The sequence below is a fragment of the Calidris pugnax genome, unplaced genomic scaffold (genome assembly GCF_001431845.1).
Source record: "Calidris pugnax isolate Ruff unplaced genomic scaffold, ASM143184v1 scaffold211, whole genome shotgun sequence".
In the NCBI taxonomy this organism is placed as follows: Eukaryota; Metazoa; Chordata; class Aves; order Charadriiformes; family Scolopacidae; genus Calidris; species Calidris pugnax.
Window position 1 is genome coordinate 9,342,883 of NW_015091083.1, and position 15,551 is coordinate 9,358,433.

General features: G+C 35.8%; 1 protein-coding gene across 1 annotated transcript in view; it reads left to right on the forward strand.

Moving 5' to 3' along the window:
• The window catches only part of TDRD9 (tudor domain containing 9), a 54,293-nt gene that overhangs the window by 32,180 nt on the left and 6,562 nt on the right, over positions 1 to 15,551 (forward strand). The window contains exons 19-32 of the mRNA XM_014957463.1: positions 909 to 962; positions 1,841 to 1,957; positions 2,935 to 3,042; positions 3,321 to 3,421; positions 4,134 to 4,307; positions 5,552 to 5,669; positions 7,503 to 7,715; positions 9,090 to 9,179; positions 11,147 to 11,410; positions 12,201 to 12,341; positions 13,428 to 13,498; positions 13,937 to 14,046; positions 14,162 to 14,258; positions 14,949 to 15,087. Of these exons, the coding sequence (XP_014812949.1) occupies positions 909 to 962; positions 1,841 to 1,957; positions 2,935 to 3,042; positions 3,321 to 3,421; positions 4,134 to 4,307; positions 5,552 to 5,669; positions 7,503 to 7,715; positions 9,090 to 9,179; positions 11,147 to 11,410; positions 12,201 to 12,341; positions 13,428 to 13,498; positions 13,937 to 14,046; positions 14,162 to 14,258; positions 14,949 to 15,087 (1,797 nt within the window). The remainder of the gene's footprint in view (positions 1 to 908; positions 963 to 1,840; positions 1,958 to 2,934; positions 3,043 to 3,320; positions 3,422 to 4,133; positions 4,308 to 5,551; positions 5,670 to 7,502; positions 7,716 to 9,089; positions 9,180 to 11,146; positions 11,411 to 12,200; positions 12,342 to 13,427; positions 13,499 to 13,936; positions 14,047 to 14,161; positions 14,259 to 14,948; positions 15,088 to 15,551) is intronic.

Below are 15,551 nucleotides of genomic sequence, written 5' to 3' on the forward strand. Positions count from 1 at the left end.
GTGACTTCAGTGCTGGAATATTTTATGTTCTTAGTAAGGAATTTTTGCTAGCAATCCTCCTTCATATTAGTTACATTTTTTTATAAATAAATAGAAGTTTAGGCTTTGAGAGAATGTGAGTCTTTTATTTTAGTGCTGAGAATTTGAAGGCAATCCCTTATGTAGTCCCTTTCACAGATGGAGCAACAGTGGCCAGAGGGGTTGAAATCCAAGCTGAAAAGGGAAATTCAGCTGCAGATGAAAGAAAGATTTTTAATATGCACATTTCTCTTTTTTTTTTTTTTAAAAGAAACATACAAATCTCCATGCCCCGCACTCCAAACCCTGAAAGATGGAATATCTTTATGTGCATGTGACAAAAAATAGCATGCACGCAAAAACTGCCTCTGGTGTTTCTTTTGTGTGTATAAGATCAAACCTTTTTTATTTCTCTGCTTCTTTCAGAGCATAACATGCTTTATGAACACCAGTGCATAACATACACTGAATTATAATGAGTAGCCGAGATGGCCAGAATCTGTCTGATAAAGTTATACATCAAGATAAAGAAGTTGTTTTTTTTTTTTTGAAGAAGAGTCCATCTTAAAGTAGGTTCTGCAGTTAGCAACACAGAGTTGGACTTGCAGATTTATATGAGAAATTTAAATGAGCCACAGGTGTACTGCTGGTAACCAAAGTGTAGTTTATTAGTCAAATATATATATAAATGCCTTATATTTTCATACATGCATAATACTTGGTTGATATGGATGCAGAGAAAGCTGTGAAATTACATCAAATACTTCCAGCCCTGTATATAACTATTATTTGTGTCAACACAGAAGAAATGAGAGAAAGCTCACCACCACCAGTAGAAGAAACAAGTTTCTAAAAATCTTTGCATTTGCATTTCTCGCTTTCTTTTCCAGAAAGAGCTTGAGTGGGGTCGATCAAATGGTATTCATATCAAGAATGTAAAAGAGGTAAGATGAAATAGATAATCATTTTTATAAGCAGAAGGACCTAATTTCCCTTATTTTCTAAAAATGTTAAGATCTTGTCTACTGCATTATTATGTAGCTTATCTATATATATATAGATATAGATATAGATAGATATAGATATAGATAGATAGATAGATATAGATGTAGATTTTCTTTAAAAAAACTGTGAACTTTTAGGTTTTGTTTGTTTGGGGGTTGAGGGATGGTACTATTTAAAATAGTCAGAGAATATTGGGACTCCCAAGTTACAATTTCATAGAATCTACGCTTGTAGACAAGTGTACTTGTCTACACTTGCTCCAAAATCAGTTGGGACAATGAAGGCATTCACTGTGTGGGTGGAGGAATGCTAGCTGCTTATGGAAGCTTCTCAGAAATGCTTAGGATCCAAAGCTCAACAGAGCATGTTCTGCTGTGGAGCCTAAGTTTGATCTCACTTGAGGTCATCATGGTTGTCTGTTGAACTTGGGGTGCAACACGTGTGGTCACTGGTACAGTTAGGTGCAGAAGTCCAGGTTGGTGTTAGCGTGTGTTTTACCTTCTAAGTTGCAACCCCAGAATGGTTTAAATGGAGAATCATATCATCCTGTAAACAGTTGTTTCAGTTCTTCTAATTTTCTTCTGTATCGTATCTGCATAATGTGCTTTGTGACTGAAAAATTCTACTTTATAAAGACATGTCAAGAAAACTGCTTGAGTAGAGATGCTAAGGAGTATATTAGATAAAATCCATACTAGTGTCACCTGAAAAGGAAAGGGGAGTTTGCCCACTCATTCAGACTTCTAAAAATAGATCTTATTTTAATTTCTGGATGGTTTTGATCTATTTAATAGGTAACTCAGAGTTCAAATTTCAGGTGGCAGAGTTGTTTAACAACTTGAAACAGCGAGTCAGAGCATTTAACATGTGTGTTAATTCTCAACCATCTGCTGTGGATGAGGAATCTGTATACGAACAACGCTTCATTTTGCAGGTAATGCTTTATTGACTCTTCTGGGGAGAGCCAGTATTCACAGAAGTTATAGCTGGATTTTTATATATGAGTACTGATGACCTAGTATTACACAAGTTTCAATATTTTCTGTGGTTTTTGAGATTGCAGGTGAAAAAGCAATTCTTTTTGACAACTTAGAAGGACAACTAATATTATTTTTAATGGTTCAGAATTGATGCCAACTTGGTCCTCTGTCTGCCCCTTCGCTTCTGACAGTTCATCAAGATAAACCCAAATCGTACTGAGATGAATTAAACTGTGTATCTAGACTAATCTTTGTTAAAGTCGTAAAAAAACTCAAGGGTGGTTCCTGTTGGAAGGCTAAGGACTAACAGTTTTGAAAAGGATGTTTTCCTTTGTTACGAGAGCTCTATTTGGCCTCCACTGGCTTGGTTAGATATTGGGGCCAGGGGGGCAGGGAGGAAATAAGATGTCTTTCAGCTATTGTAACTTTGTCAAATTTCCAATTTAATTTCTTGTCTTATTTAGACTGAACAGTAGTGATTTTATTTTCACGGACCTATTTATCATTTCAGTGACAATTGGTTTAACTGTGTTAAACAGCAAACTTTTGAGAGCTGAATTGTTCAGTACTGTAAGATGGACCATGGAAACTGAACAAGTTTCATGTAGCTATTTTATGTGACTCCATTTAAAATTGATGGTCCTCTTGATATCAAGGCTAGCAATTGTAAGTTTTGTAGAGCAAGTCTACATAAAAAAATTTTAAAAAGTTGTAAAATTGTTCCAGAAGTTGAACTCTTTTCATGAAAGTATGTTTTTAAGGATTTGCATGAGTTAATGTTTAGTCTGAAATGACAGTAATTCCCTTAAAGAGACAGGAAAAAAATCTTCATACGCATATCTGTCGGTGTCTCTTTATGTTGCTAGTGTATCTCTCTTCAAGAAACTGAATATAATCTGCTGTGCTTTACAAAATATTCTCTTGATTTCAGATTGTAATAGCTGGTGCTTTCTATCCAAACTACTTTACTTTTGGAAAATGTCATGAAGAAATTGCAGTGAGAGAGCTTGCTGGCAAAGATCCAAAAACCACTGTCATGGTATGTTAAGAAGGTGAATGACTTAATAAAGAATTAAGTAATAAAGATACATTATCTACCAGTGGCAGTAGGGCATCATTAGCAGCAAAACTCTGATTTGATTGTCTTTTGAGATTTTTTAATGTAATACAGTATATAGCGTTCTTTGAATTTGTTGGGGTTTAGATTGTATATCACTGTTGCAGCTCAAGCACGAGAGGAAGCTAACTATTTAGGTGAACTTAATAATGCATTAAAATACTTGAATGTATCCAGATTTAACTTATTTTTCTTAACAGCTGAAGAATATTCCTCCCTATGGATATCTATACCATAAACAGTTGCAGTCACTGTTTAGACAGTGTGGGCAGGTAAAATCTATTGCCTTTGATGGATCAAAGTAAGTACAAAATACTTTGTCTCCTGCCTTTCTCATGTTCTTCTGAATCTAGTAATCAATGTCTCTATCAATGGTGCACTGACAAAATGAGTTTATTTCTTCTCATCTTTTTGGAATCAGTGCTTCATTTTTAATGGCTGGAGTAAGAAAGGTGGTTTTGAAGTTTTACATGCTTTGGTTGGAATACATGAGATTAAGTAGCTGATTTAGAAACCACCTTCTGTTTTTTTTCTTCTGTTGTCTGACAGTGAACCTTAACTGCAAGTCATCTGTCTGTATTTATTTCTAACTTCTGTACTGAATTTAGCTCATTGTAGAGTCAGATGGCTTTGTACAAAATGTGTGTGACTGGCTGTTGTAGCTAATCTAGCTAATTTTGGAGTACAGCTGCCCAAAGTTGAATTCATGTAGCCCTTCTTAGGCCTTCTCCAATCTTTAATTCTTCTCTTATTCACCTACATTTTCACATCCTTTCTATTTGTAATAAATATACTCAGTAAATTTGATATGTGCTTATGAGAATGTTAGAAAGTTTTCTTATAACCGTCATTCTATGATAATTAAAGTTTTACGGTGCATGAGAGCGGTAGGCAAAGCTTGCAAGGAGCCTACTTTTAGCTGTTTATTGGCCTGCTAAGATAAAGAAAAAATGATGGGTTTTATGGGGTTTTTTTCTTGGGTTTTGATGCTCATTGAGTATTTATTGCAACAGGGCTTTTGTGGAATTCTCTCGTAACCCGATGGAGGGCTTTAAGATACTTCCTGCAGTGTACCTCTCAGTCAAGATGTCGCAGCTGAAAATTCCTCTTGAGCTGAACGTTCATTCTCCAGATGATATCAGAAAGGAGTTGCAAGGTGCGGCAGCCGCAAGTATGGAATCTCTAAGGTAATTGCATTGCATATGGAAGATGAGTTTCTTTGCAGTGTTTAGTTGGAATGAAGTTTGTTAGACTTAGTTGGAATTTCCTTTGAAGTGTCACCAAGGGAGACACGTGACGTTCAAAAAAACCCAGATGTGTAAACTTTGTATAAGCAGAATGTTGTTGCAGGACTAGAATTAATGTGATTGTCTTAAATATTTCGTTAAAGGTGTTCTACTGTTTAAGACAACTCCAGTATACACTTTTTCTTTTTTTTAAGGTTTTGGCCAATTTAACTTTGGCATATGGAAATGTGGACATACACAGTAATTTCTGTTCATGTTAGAGATAATGTGAGGATTGATAGAATCAAAATAAATAAGGAGTGGTATTTGGGAACATAAAGAGATGGAGGAGGTATATAACAACAAAAACTGGTGGGAAATGTAACATCCTAGGGTGGGGAGGCATCATACAAAACACTGATGAGGAATTCAGCGTAGTGAGTCTCTTCGGTCCACACTTGCTTTTGCTAGGAAAAATATGACAGGAGTTTCATTGTTATTAAATGCTGTCTGTGATTCTCAGGTTGAGATCGTACAAGCAGCTTTCTAAAATGGTAACCTGCCTAGTTCCTCACTGGTTCTAATATTTTAGAACCAGTTCTAATATTTTAAAATGAGAAAGTTAAAATGAGAGAGCAGGAATGAACTAAAGTGCAGGTGAATACTTCACTTCCAGTTGTTAAAAGATTTTAACAGTTTCACTGTGCCCAAACCAGCAGTTAAAATCTTTCTGAAAATTAATTCTTGAGGGACTCAAGGCTGAAAGACTCATTTTAGAGTTCTTAACTTTTATCAACTTGAAGGAGTATTATATATGTATATAAAAAAGATATGCTGAATTTATCTTTGTGCTTATAGTGTACTCAATTTATTTTTCAAAAATAAGCTTAGAAGCCATACCATAGCAAAAAGCTCCACTATTTAACCTTAATTCTTTGGAGTTCTAATAAATGGATGGCACAGTTGTGTCTTGGAATGTATCTTCCTGTATTTGCTCGTAATGGAATTCAGTTTCTCTGTGGTATTTTGATTCGGTGTGGTCATTTTAAGTTCTAATTGAATGAATGTTTCTAAATAGAAGTCATTAAGTACATAAATGTGCCCTGGGGCCATCTTGAGAAGCAAATGAGAGCGAAAAAAATGGAAATCCTAAGTTTTCACATGTGAGTGAAGTATTTAGTGTCTTTATTCTATAAAATTTTTAGAGTAAATGTGGACTGTAAGAAGCAGACAGTGGAGCCTGCGGAACTCTCATTTGGTACTTTACAACAGGCAAAGATGATCCCAAATCCAGGTCGACTTCTGTCCATCAGGGTAACAGAGGTAGGAATGTTCTACATCTGAAGTAGGTCATATCTAATAATCGGTACCTAGATGACTTTGTAGAGATGAATATCTGATGAGCTTAAATAAAAAGAATAGGTACTAATAATGTTTTTAGCACACAGGTATCCATATGAGGTATAGAGAATACTCTTGGTCTGATTTTTAGTAGTTCTTTGTTAAATAGTACTCACATGTCACAAAAAAAATGCAGCCATTGAAATTTATTTGTACTTCAGAAAATTTGTGGGATTTGGTGACAGTAAACGTTAGCTGAGAAGTAAGCATAAATGTAAAGAGGATTAATGGGAGAAATTAAATATTTGTGTACACTATATAAATGAGAATCAGTAGGTATTTGGGCCATTATTAACTGGCAGTCGTCTTCAGAAGCGGTAGAGAAATGAGATGAATTAATGGTACTGCTGGCTCATTCCTAAAAATATTGCATGCATAAAAGGGTATTAGGGGAAAATTTATGTATATATAAACATTTCTGAATTCTGAAGCTGAGAATTTTTAAATCTTGTGTTAACTATTGTGTTCTTAAGAAATTGAGAAATAGCAAGCAATATATATGCTGCTGAAATCAAAATAATAATAATAAAAAATCCAAACCACTGAGCCAGTGGAAATTATAGGCTGAAGTATTAAAACAGCTCCTGATAGTAGTGACGTGCTTTGCAAGTGCAGAAAAGAATATTTTCTTCATTTTATTCAGCGAAATCTCTTGGATCAAAAGTGTTCATGGATTTGATCAGGCACATTCCAGTCACTTCACAGTCTATGCTAATTCTGTTTAATGCTTCGGCTTTAATGGTCATATGTACTGTAAATGGTCTTTTTTTATCATGAGCACCCAGTGTAAGATTGGAAATGGTATCTGAGTTCAGTAAGCCATTTGTTATCTGTGCTAATTCTGTTTAATGCTTTGGCTTTAATGGTTGTATGTACTGTAAATAAATAGTCTTTTTTATCATGAGCACCCGGTGTAAGATCAGAAATGGTATCTGAGTTCAGTAAGCCATTTGAAAAGATGACTTATTTTATTCGATTTGATTTAAATAGCAGTGTGTTCTCAGTTTTCTAAAGGATGGCTAATCATAACAGAAAACATAGCAATTTGCTGATAGATGTAACTAACTGCTATTCTTTCACTAATTAGAAAAATGCACCATATCTCTAGGTATCTGTGTAATCAACTGTATACCTTGTATTTTCTGTACATTAATTTGGTTTAGAAAAATGTAAAACAGTCTTTTCTTAATTTTCTGTGTTTTAGTAATGCTTATGTCAGGGTCTGTTTAGATGAAAAGTGCATTGCATTTGCACAGCAGATAATGAAAAGATGACTTACTTTATTCGATTTGATTTAAATAGCAGTGTGTTCTCAGTTTTCTAAAGGATGGCTAATCATAACAGAAAACATAGCAATTTGCTGATAGATGTAACTAACTGCTATTCTTTCACTAATAAGAAAAATGCACCATATCTCTAGGTATCTGTGTAATCAACTGTATACCTTGTATTTTCTGTACATTAATTTGGTTTAGAAAAATGTAAAACAGTCTTTTCTTAATTTTCTGTGTTTTAGTAATGCTTATGTCAGGGTCTGTTTAGATGAAAAGTGCATTGCATTTGCACAGCAGATAAACATTTAAAAATACCTAATTATGAGAGAAATGCTTCACTGCATTATTGCAGCATGAGAACATTTCTCTGTGTGTGTCGGGCAGGAGCACTTTCATGTGTTTTGCTCAGTTGTGTTTTGTGATTGATGCATAAGAATAAAATAATCCAAAATCTGATATTGTCTAATTTTTATACTTTCAGATAGTAGAAGTTGGACACTTCTGGGGTTACAGGACAGATGAAAAAAACAGGATGGCACTCCAGGCTCTAACTGCTGAAATTGACTGCCAGGACCTGATGGATCTAACGGTGTCTCCACATCCAGAGTTGGTTTGTCTGGCACCGTTCAGTTATCTGGGAAACAGAGGATACTATAGAGCTCGTATTCTGAATGTTTGTGGAGATTTTGCTGAGGTACAGTAATATGTCATGTTGAATTGGTGGGGTGTAACTGCATTAACAATCTTGGAGCTATGCTTTTTTATTTTATTTTATTCTTTTACACAAAGTGCTATGTTCATGATAATTATAAATATTCCAGTAAAAAAATCTGTAGAACCAGAATAAAACCTTAATAGAATGTTGCCAGAATAGATGAATTAGGGGTTTTTTCCAGAACACAGGAATATTTGAGCATTAAATTGTTGTTGATACAGTAAAGTGTCCTGTGTACTGAAGCAGAGTGAAGCAAAATAAGGACTGAAACCTTCAGTAACTTTGAGGACGTGGTAAGGAATGCCATGCTTTTTTGCACGGGCCACTTCTTGTCATCTTAGACTCAATTCTCTCTCCTTGGTAGTTTCCAACTAATTAGAATTGATAAATAATAATGGAGCATTTATAGCAGAAATGGTTAAAAATTCCAAAGGATATGATCTTTTAACTTCAAACCATTTGATTCTCCCTGTTCCTGTTGAGTTCTCAGGTCCATTCAGTGTGATCTTATTTTGTATCAGAGTTCGTGTTGCAGAGTTCTTTATCATCAACAAATTTATCAAAACATTTTGGCTTATTGTGCTGAGATCAGTAATGGAAATTAGCGTCACAGTTCAAGATGGGTATTCATTTTTCAGGCCAATGCTTTTCTTTTCAGCAGTTGAGGACAGATTTTTAAAATTTTTGTAAGATTGGTCTTTGCACAACCCGTTCCTCCTTTGATTTTCTCCATTTATTAACATCACTGGGTGTTGCCACTACAGAGTTAATGGTGAACACTGTCATCTGTTTTTAAATTTTTGTAAGATTGGCCTTTGCACAACCTGTTCCTCCTTTGAATTTCTGCACTTATTAACATCACTGGGTGTTGCCACTGCAGAGTTAATGGTGAACACTGTCATCTGTTTTAAAGTCATGGAAAACTAGTGAATAACAATGCTAATCTTAGCATTTTTGCATTTAGAAACAGTCGCCAGATCCACGTTAGCTTTTCCTTACCTAAAAGCAGTTATTAGGTAGTGTCACTTTTAAGAAGTAAGGTTATACAGATTTAATTGTGAGGAGAGAATAAGAGCTTTTCAGACAAATGCGCCTTTTCTAGATTTAGCAGATTATTTGCATCACCAATGGGTGTTTAAAGCAAGGGATCAAATAATAGACATGGTAAAATTTGACCTATTATTTTTGACGTGACTTCATTTACATCTTTTCCAGACTCTGAATTTGCTTCCATTTCACTTAAGATTGTGTTGTACTGTAATTATTAAACATAGGTTGTCTCTTTCTTTGCCACTAAAAGTAGCACTTCAAATGTTGTGGAACCTCTGCATATGCTCCTGATTCTTTTTCTAGGTTTTTTTTGTGGATTATGGCAATACATCAAAAGTGCCTTTAAAGAACTTAAGAGAGATTCCAAGCTGTCTTCTGGAGTTTCCTTTCCAGGTAGGGGTGATCTTACTTGCTGCTGTGTAATAGGTATTTTCATGTCTGGTCTGGCAAACAGAAGTGTACTTCAAATCATAATGCTTTTTAGAATAATAATGAAGTAATGTGTATTTTGTTAATGGGAGTACCTACAAATCACCTTCACTAATGGTGGGTAGATGTTTTTTGCAGATGTGTATGCACAGAGTGGTAATTCTTGTCTGTAACTGAGTTGTGTTGTATTTAATTGGAGAAAAATGTCGTCCAGCCTTTTGTTTTCATTGACTGGATGTAAAAAACATTGTTTGTATTCATTTGTTTTAACTAAATGTTAATGTCTGTGTGCAGCAAGTCTGCAGTGACAGGTATCTTGTGTACAGTTACTCTGCAGGGTACTTTTACTCCATCAAAGCACCTGCTCTGCTACTCTATTAGTTACAGAAGGAATACATAGGAAATACTTAAACTAAATTTCATAAAGCTGTAAGTCTCTGGGTTTGCTTTGTGCTGCTTCGCTGTTCTTTGAACTACTGTTGTGTTGTATTTAGTTGGAGAGAAATGTCGTCCAGCCTTTCGTTTTCATTGACTGGATGTAAAAAACATTGTTTGTATTCATTTGTTTTAACTAAATGTTAATGTCTGTGTGCAGCAAGTCTGCAGTGACAGGTATCTTGTGTACAGTTACTCTGCAGGGTACTTTTACTCCATCAAAGCACCTGCTCTGCTACTCTATTAGTTACAGAAGGAATACATAGGAAATACTTAAACTAAATTTCATAAAGCTGTAAGTCTCTGGGTTTGCTTTGTGCTGCTTCGCTGTTCTTTGAACTGCTGACTTCACTTGGATCTTTTCAGACAGAACCCTCTTGATAATCTGTAACACATCTGATAGGTCTGTAACACATCTGAGGGACTTTTTCAGAAAAATAATTCTCTTGCTGTATTTACAAATGAAATAACTAGAGGCTTCAAGTGAAATTCAGCTTACCAGTCCTCATGCAGATACTGTTAAGCTAATTGAAACAGGTGTATCATACTAACTTTATTCTCTGAAGTGTTTAATAATGAAAATGAGAAGTGAACCAGCAGAAGTATGGTTTTATTTTATATCTCTTCTTAATATTAGATCTTGACAGGGTTAATTTTGTTTGCTTTATTTTATATATCTCTTCTTAGTATTAGATCTTGACAGGGTTAATTTTGTTTGTTTTTCTTTTATAATTGATTTAAAAAAAAACCAAAGAATTAATTTTGGCAAGACGCATCTTTTTTTGTGGTTTTGTCAGATGTATTGAAGGAAAACTTACTTCCACTTCGGCCTAATCTTTTAATGACCAGTTTCAATGATGGGCTAGAGTTTTCTTTTATAATTGATTTTAAAAAAACAAAGAATTAATTTTGGCAAGACGCATCATTTTTTGTGGTTTTGTCAGATGTATTAAAGGAAAACTTACTTCCACTTCAGCCTAATATTTTAATGACCAGTTTCAATGATGGGCTAGAAAAAAAAACAGTATTTCTGTTGTGAATTCATTCAGAGACATAATTACAGATAGTGGGAAGGAGGTAAAAGGGAACAGCCAGGGACAGAGTAGCTGCAATGGTCTTGCCAAGTTTTGGTTACCTTAGTTGAAAAGAACTATGAATTGTAAAGTGTTTTCCACAGTAGACATCTCTACACTCCTAAGATATTAATGTGGATGGTGAGTTAATAGCGAATTATCTTTTATTTACTCTCTGTTTGCTCTGATTCATTAGCAACTATGTACAATATTGAAGTGATATGAGATGTAACGTGTAGCTGTGTTTTCGATGACAGGATAGGAATTATACCAGGAGCATTACGGCAGTCCTAGGAATTTACATAAGCCTCTATGACAATTATGGAGTCATTTGTAGTTATTAATTCACACTGTTTGTTGAAAAAATGGAAGATTTTCATTCTCTGCTCAGGCAAGTGTTGTTTTCGATGTTTTTTGCTCTAGGCTTTAGAATTCAAGATATGCAAGATGCGTCCGTCTGCCCAGTCCCTGGTGTGTGGGGAGTGGTGGAGTTACAGCGCCAGCCAGAGATTTGCCTCCCTGGTCGATGGCTGTACTCTTCTCGTGGAGGTGTACTCGCTTGTGCGTGGCGTGCTGCGTGTGGATGCTTTCCATTGCTCCAGGTGGAAGGAGGAGTTTGTCAACATTCGAGATGTGCTTATTGAAGAGTGTTACGCTGAACTGGCAGAAGAATCGTACGAATCGCAAGTATGTATTGAGTCAGTTAATTTATTTCAGCTCAGGCAGGCTGGAGAAGTTGAGTTGAAGTCTTGGCTAATGCCATAGGATTAGGCAAGACTCATACTTGAATGGGACCGTATTTTTTCATGTGTTTGTAATTCATATTGAGCTGTTGGCCAAAAGCATTGCTGCTTTGAGACACCTTCTAAGAGAGATGTTCTCCAGGAGATACCGGCATCAATTGAACTGCTCTGCTGGCTTTTGAACTTTGAATAAATGTAACTGTTTAATAGTTTTAACTGTCTTCCATTTTTGTGTTTTATATAATCTGAAAGGTGGCAAGAACATTGTGTTTTATATTCATAGAATCATAGAATTTCCCAGGCCAGAAGGGACCTCCAAGGGTCATCTAGTCCGACCTCCCCGCAGTCAGCAGGGACACCCCCAACTAGACCAGGTTGCCCAGGGCCTCGTCGAGCCTCTCCTGTAAGAACATTGTGTTTTATATTTGCATGCATGTTCTTTGTGTAGGACCTTTTTCTGTAAAACTTTTGAAAAAGATCGTTGGTTCATGGTTTTAACACTCTCCCATTATTACGTAGCAAAGCCATGATTTGCTCAAAGGATTATTTTTGGACCAAGAAGAGAAAGTGCCTGCATCTTCAAGAAAGGAAGAAAAGCAACTCATTGAAAGACTGTTAAACTTGTTTTGCATGCATGCATTTGCATGCATGTTCTTTGTGTAGGACCTTTTTCTGTAAAACTTTTGAAAAAGATCGTTGGTTCATGGTTTTAACACTCTCCCATTATTACGTAGCAAAGCCATGATTTGCTCAAAGGATTATTTTTGGACCAAGAAGAGAAAGTGCCTGCATCTTCAAGAAAGGAAGAAAAGCAACTCATTGAAAGACTGTTAAACTTGTTTTCTGACAATAAATCTGGTGCATCAACCCATAAGGTAACTTGAGTGGTGGTTTTGGTGTGTCATTACATGACCCTGCTCCTCCCGTTGTTAGAAAGGAGATAAGACTGAAAGTACATTTAATAACCAAACCGAATTTGGGATCTTTCATAGTGCATTCTGCCTCCTACTGGTAGGAAGCCATAACATGACCGTGATTGCAGACTGGTTTTTGCAGCTTTTAGCAAAGTTTTGAAGTGTAGCCTAAGAGCTTGGTGAACTGACCCTTCTCACACGTTTGAAGGCAGGAATTTGAGCTGCTGTAGAACGAAGATAACACTGAAAAACTGAACACAATCTTTCCACATGTGATAGATTTCATTATATACGCTACAGCAAAAAGGAAGATTACAACCCTTTCAGTTTTTCAGAAAAATCAAATACGGGGTTTGCTGTTACGCAATGTTTCGTTCTTCCTGAGCTGGCGATGGGTAAGCAGCTGGGGTAGGTGCTGTAGAGAACACTTCAATACCTGATAATAATGAAATTACACTGTTTTCCACTTCCACAATTCCAAACTCAGAAATTACTCTTACTTACATATTTTGAGATATCTAGTCACTCCTAAGATGGAATATAAAATGTGAAAACACGTGTCCTGTTCTGCAGTCTGATTACAAGTTAACTCTCATCTACATTGTAATTCTTTCCCCATTTCACACCTGTCAAAATTTCAGACTTTCAAGCACCTGATCCTGCTCAGTTTACCCACAGGAGTAATCCTGTTTAACTACTCGCTTTCATAAAGTGAGATATTTTCAAGACTTGCTCCTGTAAACAAAAATGACGTGATTTTGTTGGGTGCTCTATGAAATCTTGAAATCTGAACTTGTGTTTAAGCCAGAGGAGCGTCGTGAATCCCCAGCAGCTGTGGAAGTATGTTATTTTTGTTTAGGTGCCTCACCAAGCAAAGTTTGCTTTAGATGGGTGAAATGAAAATGCTGTTTGTCAGTTCAGTGTTGCTCAGTTACATGCTGAAATGTGGTTTGGTTTTAATTTCTAAAGGAGTTAGATTTGGAAAATCCTTTTGGAGATGCGGGTGCTGGCTAACTAGAGTATCATTTGTTCTTCCTCTCTTTGAAGGTAACGCTTGTTGGCCCGTTCAGTCCTTATGAGGTGAAATGCTACAGTATGACCAGAGTGTCCCAGTTCAGGTATGAGAAGACACTGTGGAGTACGGGCATGTTCTCAGCTGTAATTTTTGATAAATAGGCAGCTTACTGTGGAGCACGGGCACGTTCTCAGCTGTAATTTTTGATAAATAGGCAAAATCCATCCTAGTTACTCTTACAGATCTTTATGGAATTTTTATTCATTGAAAAACTGAAGTAATCAGACCAGAATTATTTTAATATGCACACTTTTGCTGTGTAAAATTTTAAGAATGGTTTTATTAAAAGTGCTTTAATGTCTTACAGAGAGATTATTTATTAACCATCGTGTACATCTGATAAATGGTATTCAGGTAATCTTCAGCCAGTAACTGCTATCCATTGAGGTTGCATTGTGAATTTAAAATAATTCTATTTGTACGTGTTTATAAGGTTTTTGATTTTTTTAAATGTTGAAAATATTTCTTATTTCCTCCCCAGAAATTATTTAATACAAAAGGAAAGCATAAACTCTGTTGTTGTCCATGACACTCCAGAAGATCCCTTTCAGCGAATGTTAGTTGCTGCTTCTCTATCAGCAAATGCAACTGGTAATGCTTAATAAAAATGGTTGGACAGTTTCTCTAGTCATTTGTTTTGTTAGATACCTCTTAGATTTGTTTGTTTTGTTGGTTTTTAATTCTTCTTTTTTTTTTTTGGTGACAGGATCTACTGTGTTTTTAGGGAAAACATCTTTGATGCCTCCTATTCGTGGCCTGCTTGCGCTCCTCAGTATGCTCTTTGCTCCTGCTATAGAACTCAGGTATTTGGGTGTTTCAAACTGGTAGTTCTTTTCTTTTATTTTTTTTTTAGGACCCTCACAAATTAGTGATGGATTATTTTTTTTTCTCTGCTTTCAGCATTTAGTATTTTATTTTCCTGTTCATGTAATATTTGTATCTTTTAGTAGTTTTAGTATGGTATGTAGCTAAGATAACTTGTTTCCTGTACTTAATGAATTGGTGCTGCAGGCTCTACCCTCACCATAAGGCACTGCAGTTCCTGCCAGTCGTGCTGGAAGCCCAGGAAGATGAACTGTAGAACTGGGCAAGTTTTAAATCTGCACGAGGAGAGGAACCTGCATGATTTTTGTAAAAGCTGGGTTCTGGCAGTTGCATTACTGTTGCGTTCTGTTTAAATTCATGTGCCTGTAGACTGTCATTTCAACATAGTGAAGCTAGCTTTTCTTAATTAAAGTTCCATTTTACATATGTATGATTTCCTTTTTGAGTTTTATGTGTTTTCATAACCAGAATTTCAGTTTCATTTCATCACTGTGTATGTTAAAAAAAGCCCAACAGTACCGACTGTGTGTGAATGCCTCTTAATTGTTTTGGCTTCTTTAAAACACCTCTATCTTGTTTGGCACAGCTAAATTCATTTCAGTCTATCTTCATCTGAGTTTAGTTTCTTCATCTTTAGGTGAGAGTGTTTTCTTTCTTTTTTTATATAGGGTTGATAAAAGTAGAAGGTATTATACTGGTGTTCTGTGTGGTTTGGGTTGGAGTCAGACTTGTGAGGCTCCTCTGCTTCCAGAAAATGACATGGAGCTGGCATTTGATGTGCATTTTGGACTGGAAGACGTAACAAAGGTAAAACATGGATAAGCATTTTCATTATAGTAGGAATTAAGTAAAATTCAGTGCCTCAGAGCTTGTTAATTCTTAGTTGATCAGAAAACTTGTTTTAAGCTGTGGGTTTGGGGTTCTTTTTAGTGTACTACTTGTTTATAACCAGAAACAAAACAGGAGGAGGAAATGCTCGCCTTTGAACAAAATAAAGTATTATAGAACAATACATTGTACACTTTTGAAAACAGAAGCATTGATTTTCTGCTAATCAGATGTCAATACTTGTTCATTGTGTTCTTAGGATTATTGTGGTTGTTACTGATCAGCCGAGCATGACTGCTTTGCAATCCTCTGTTTGATTTTACAGCTCTGATAAGTCATCTGTATCAATGAGATCAGAGCAGATCAACCAAACAAGCAATAAAACCCCCTGTAGTCCTCTTTTTGCATCTTGCAGACAGACCTGTCAGAGGGAAGTGTGTCCA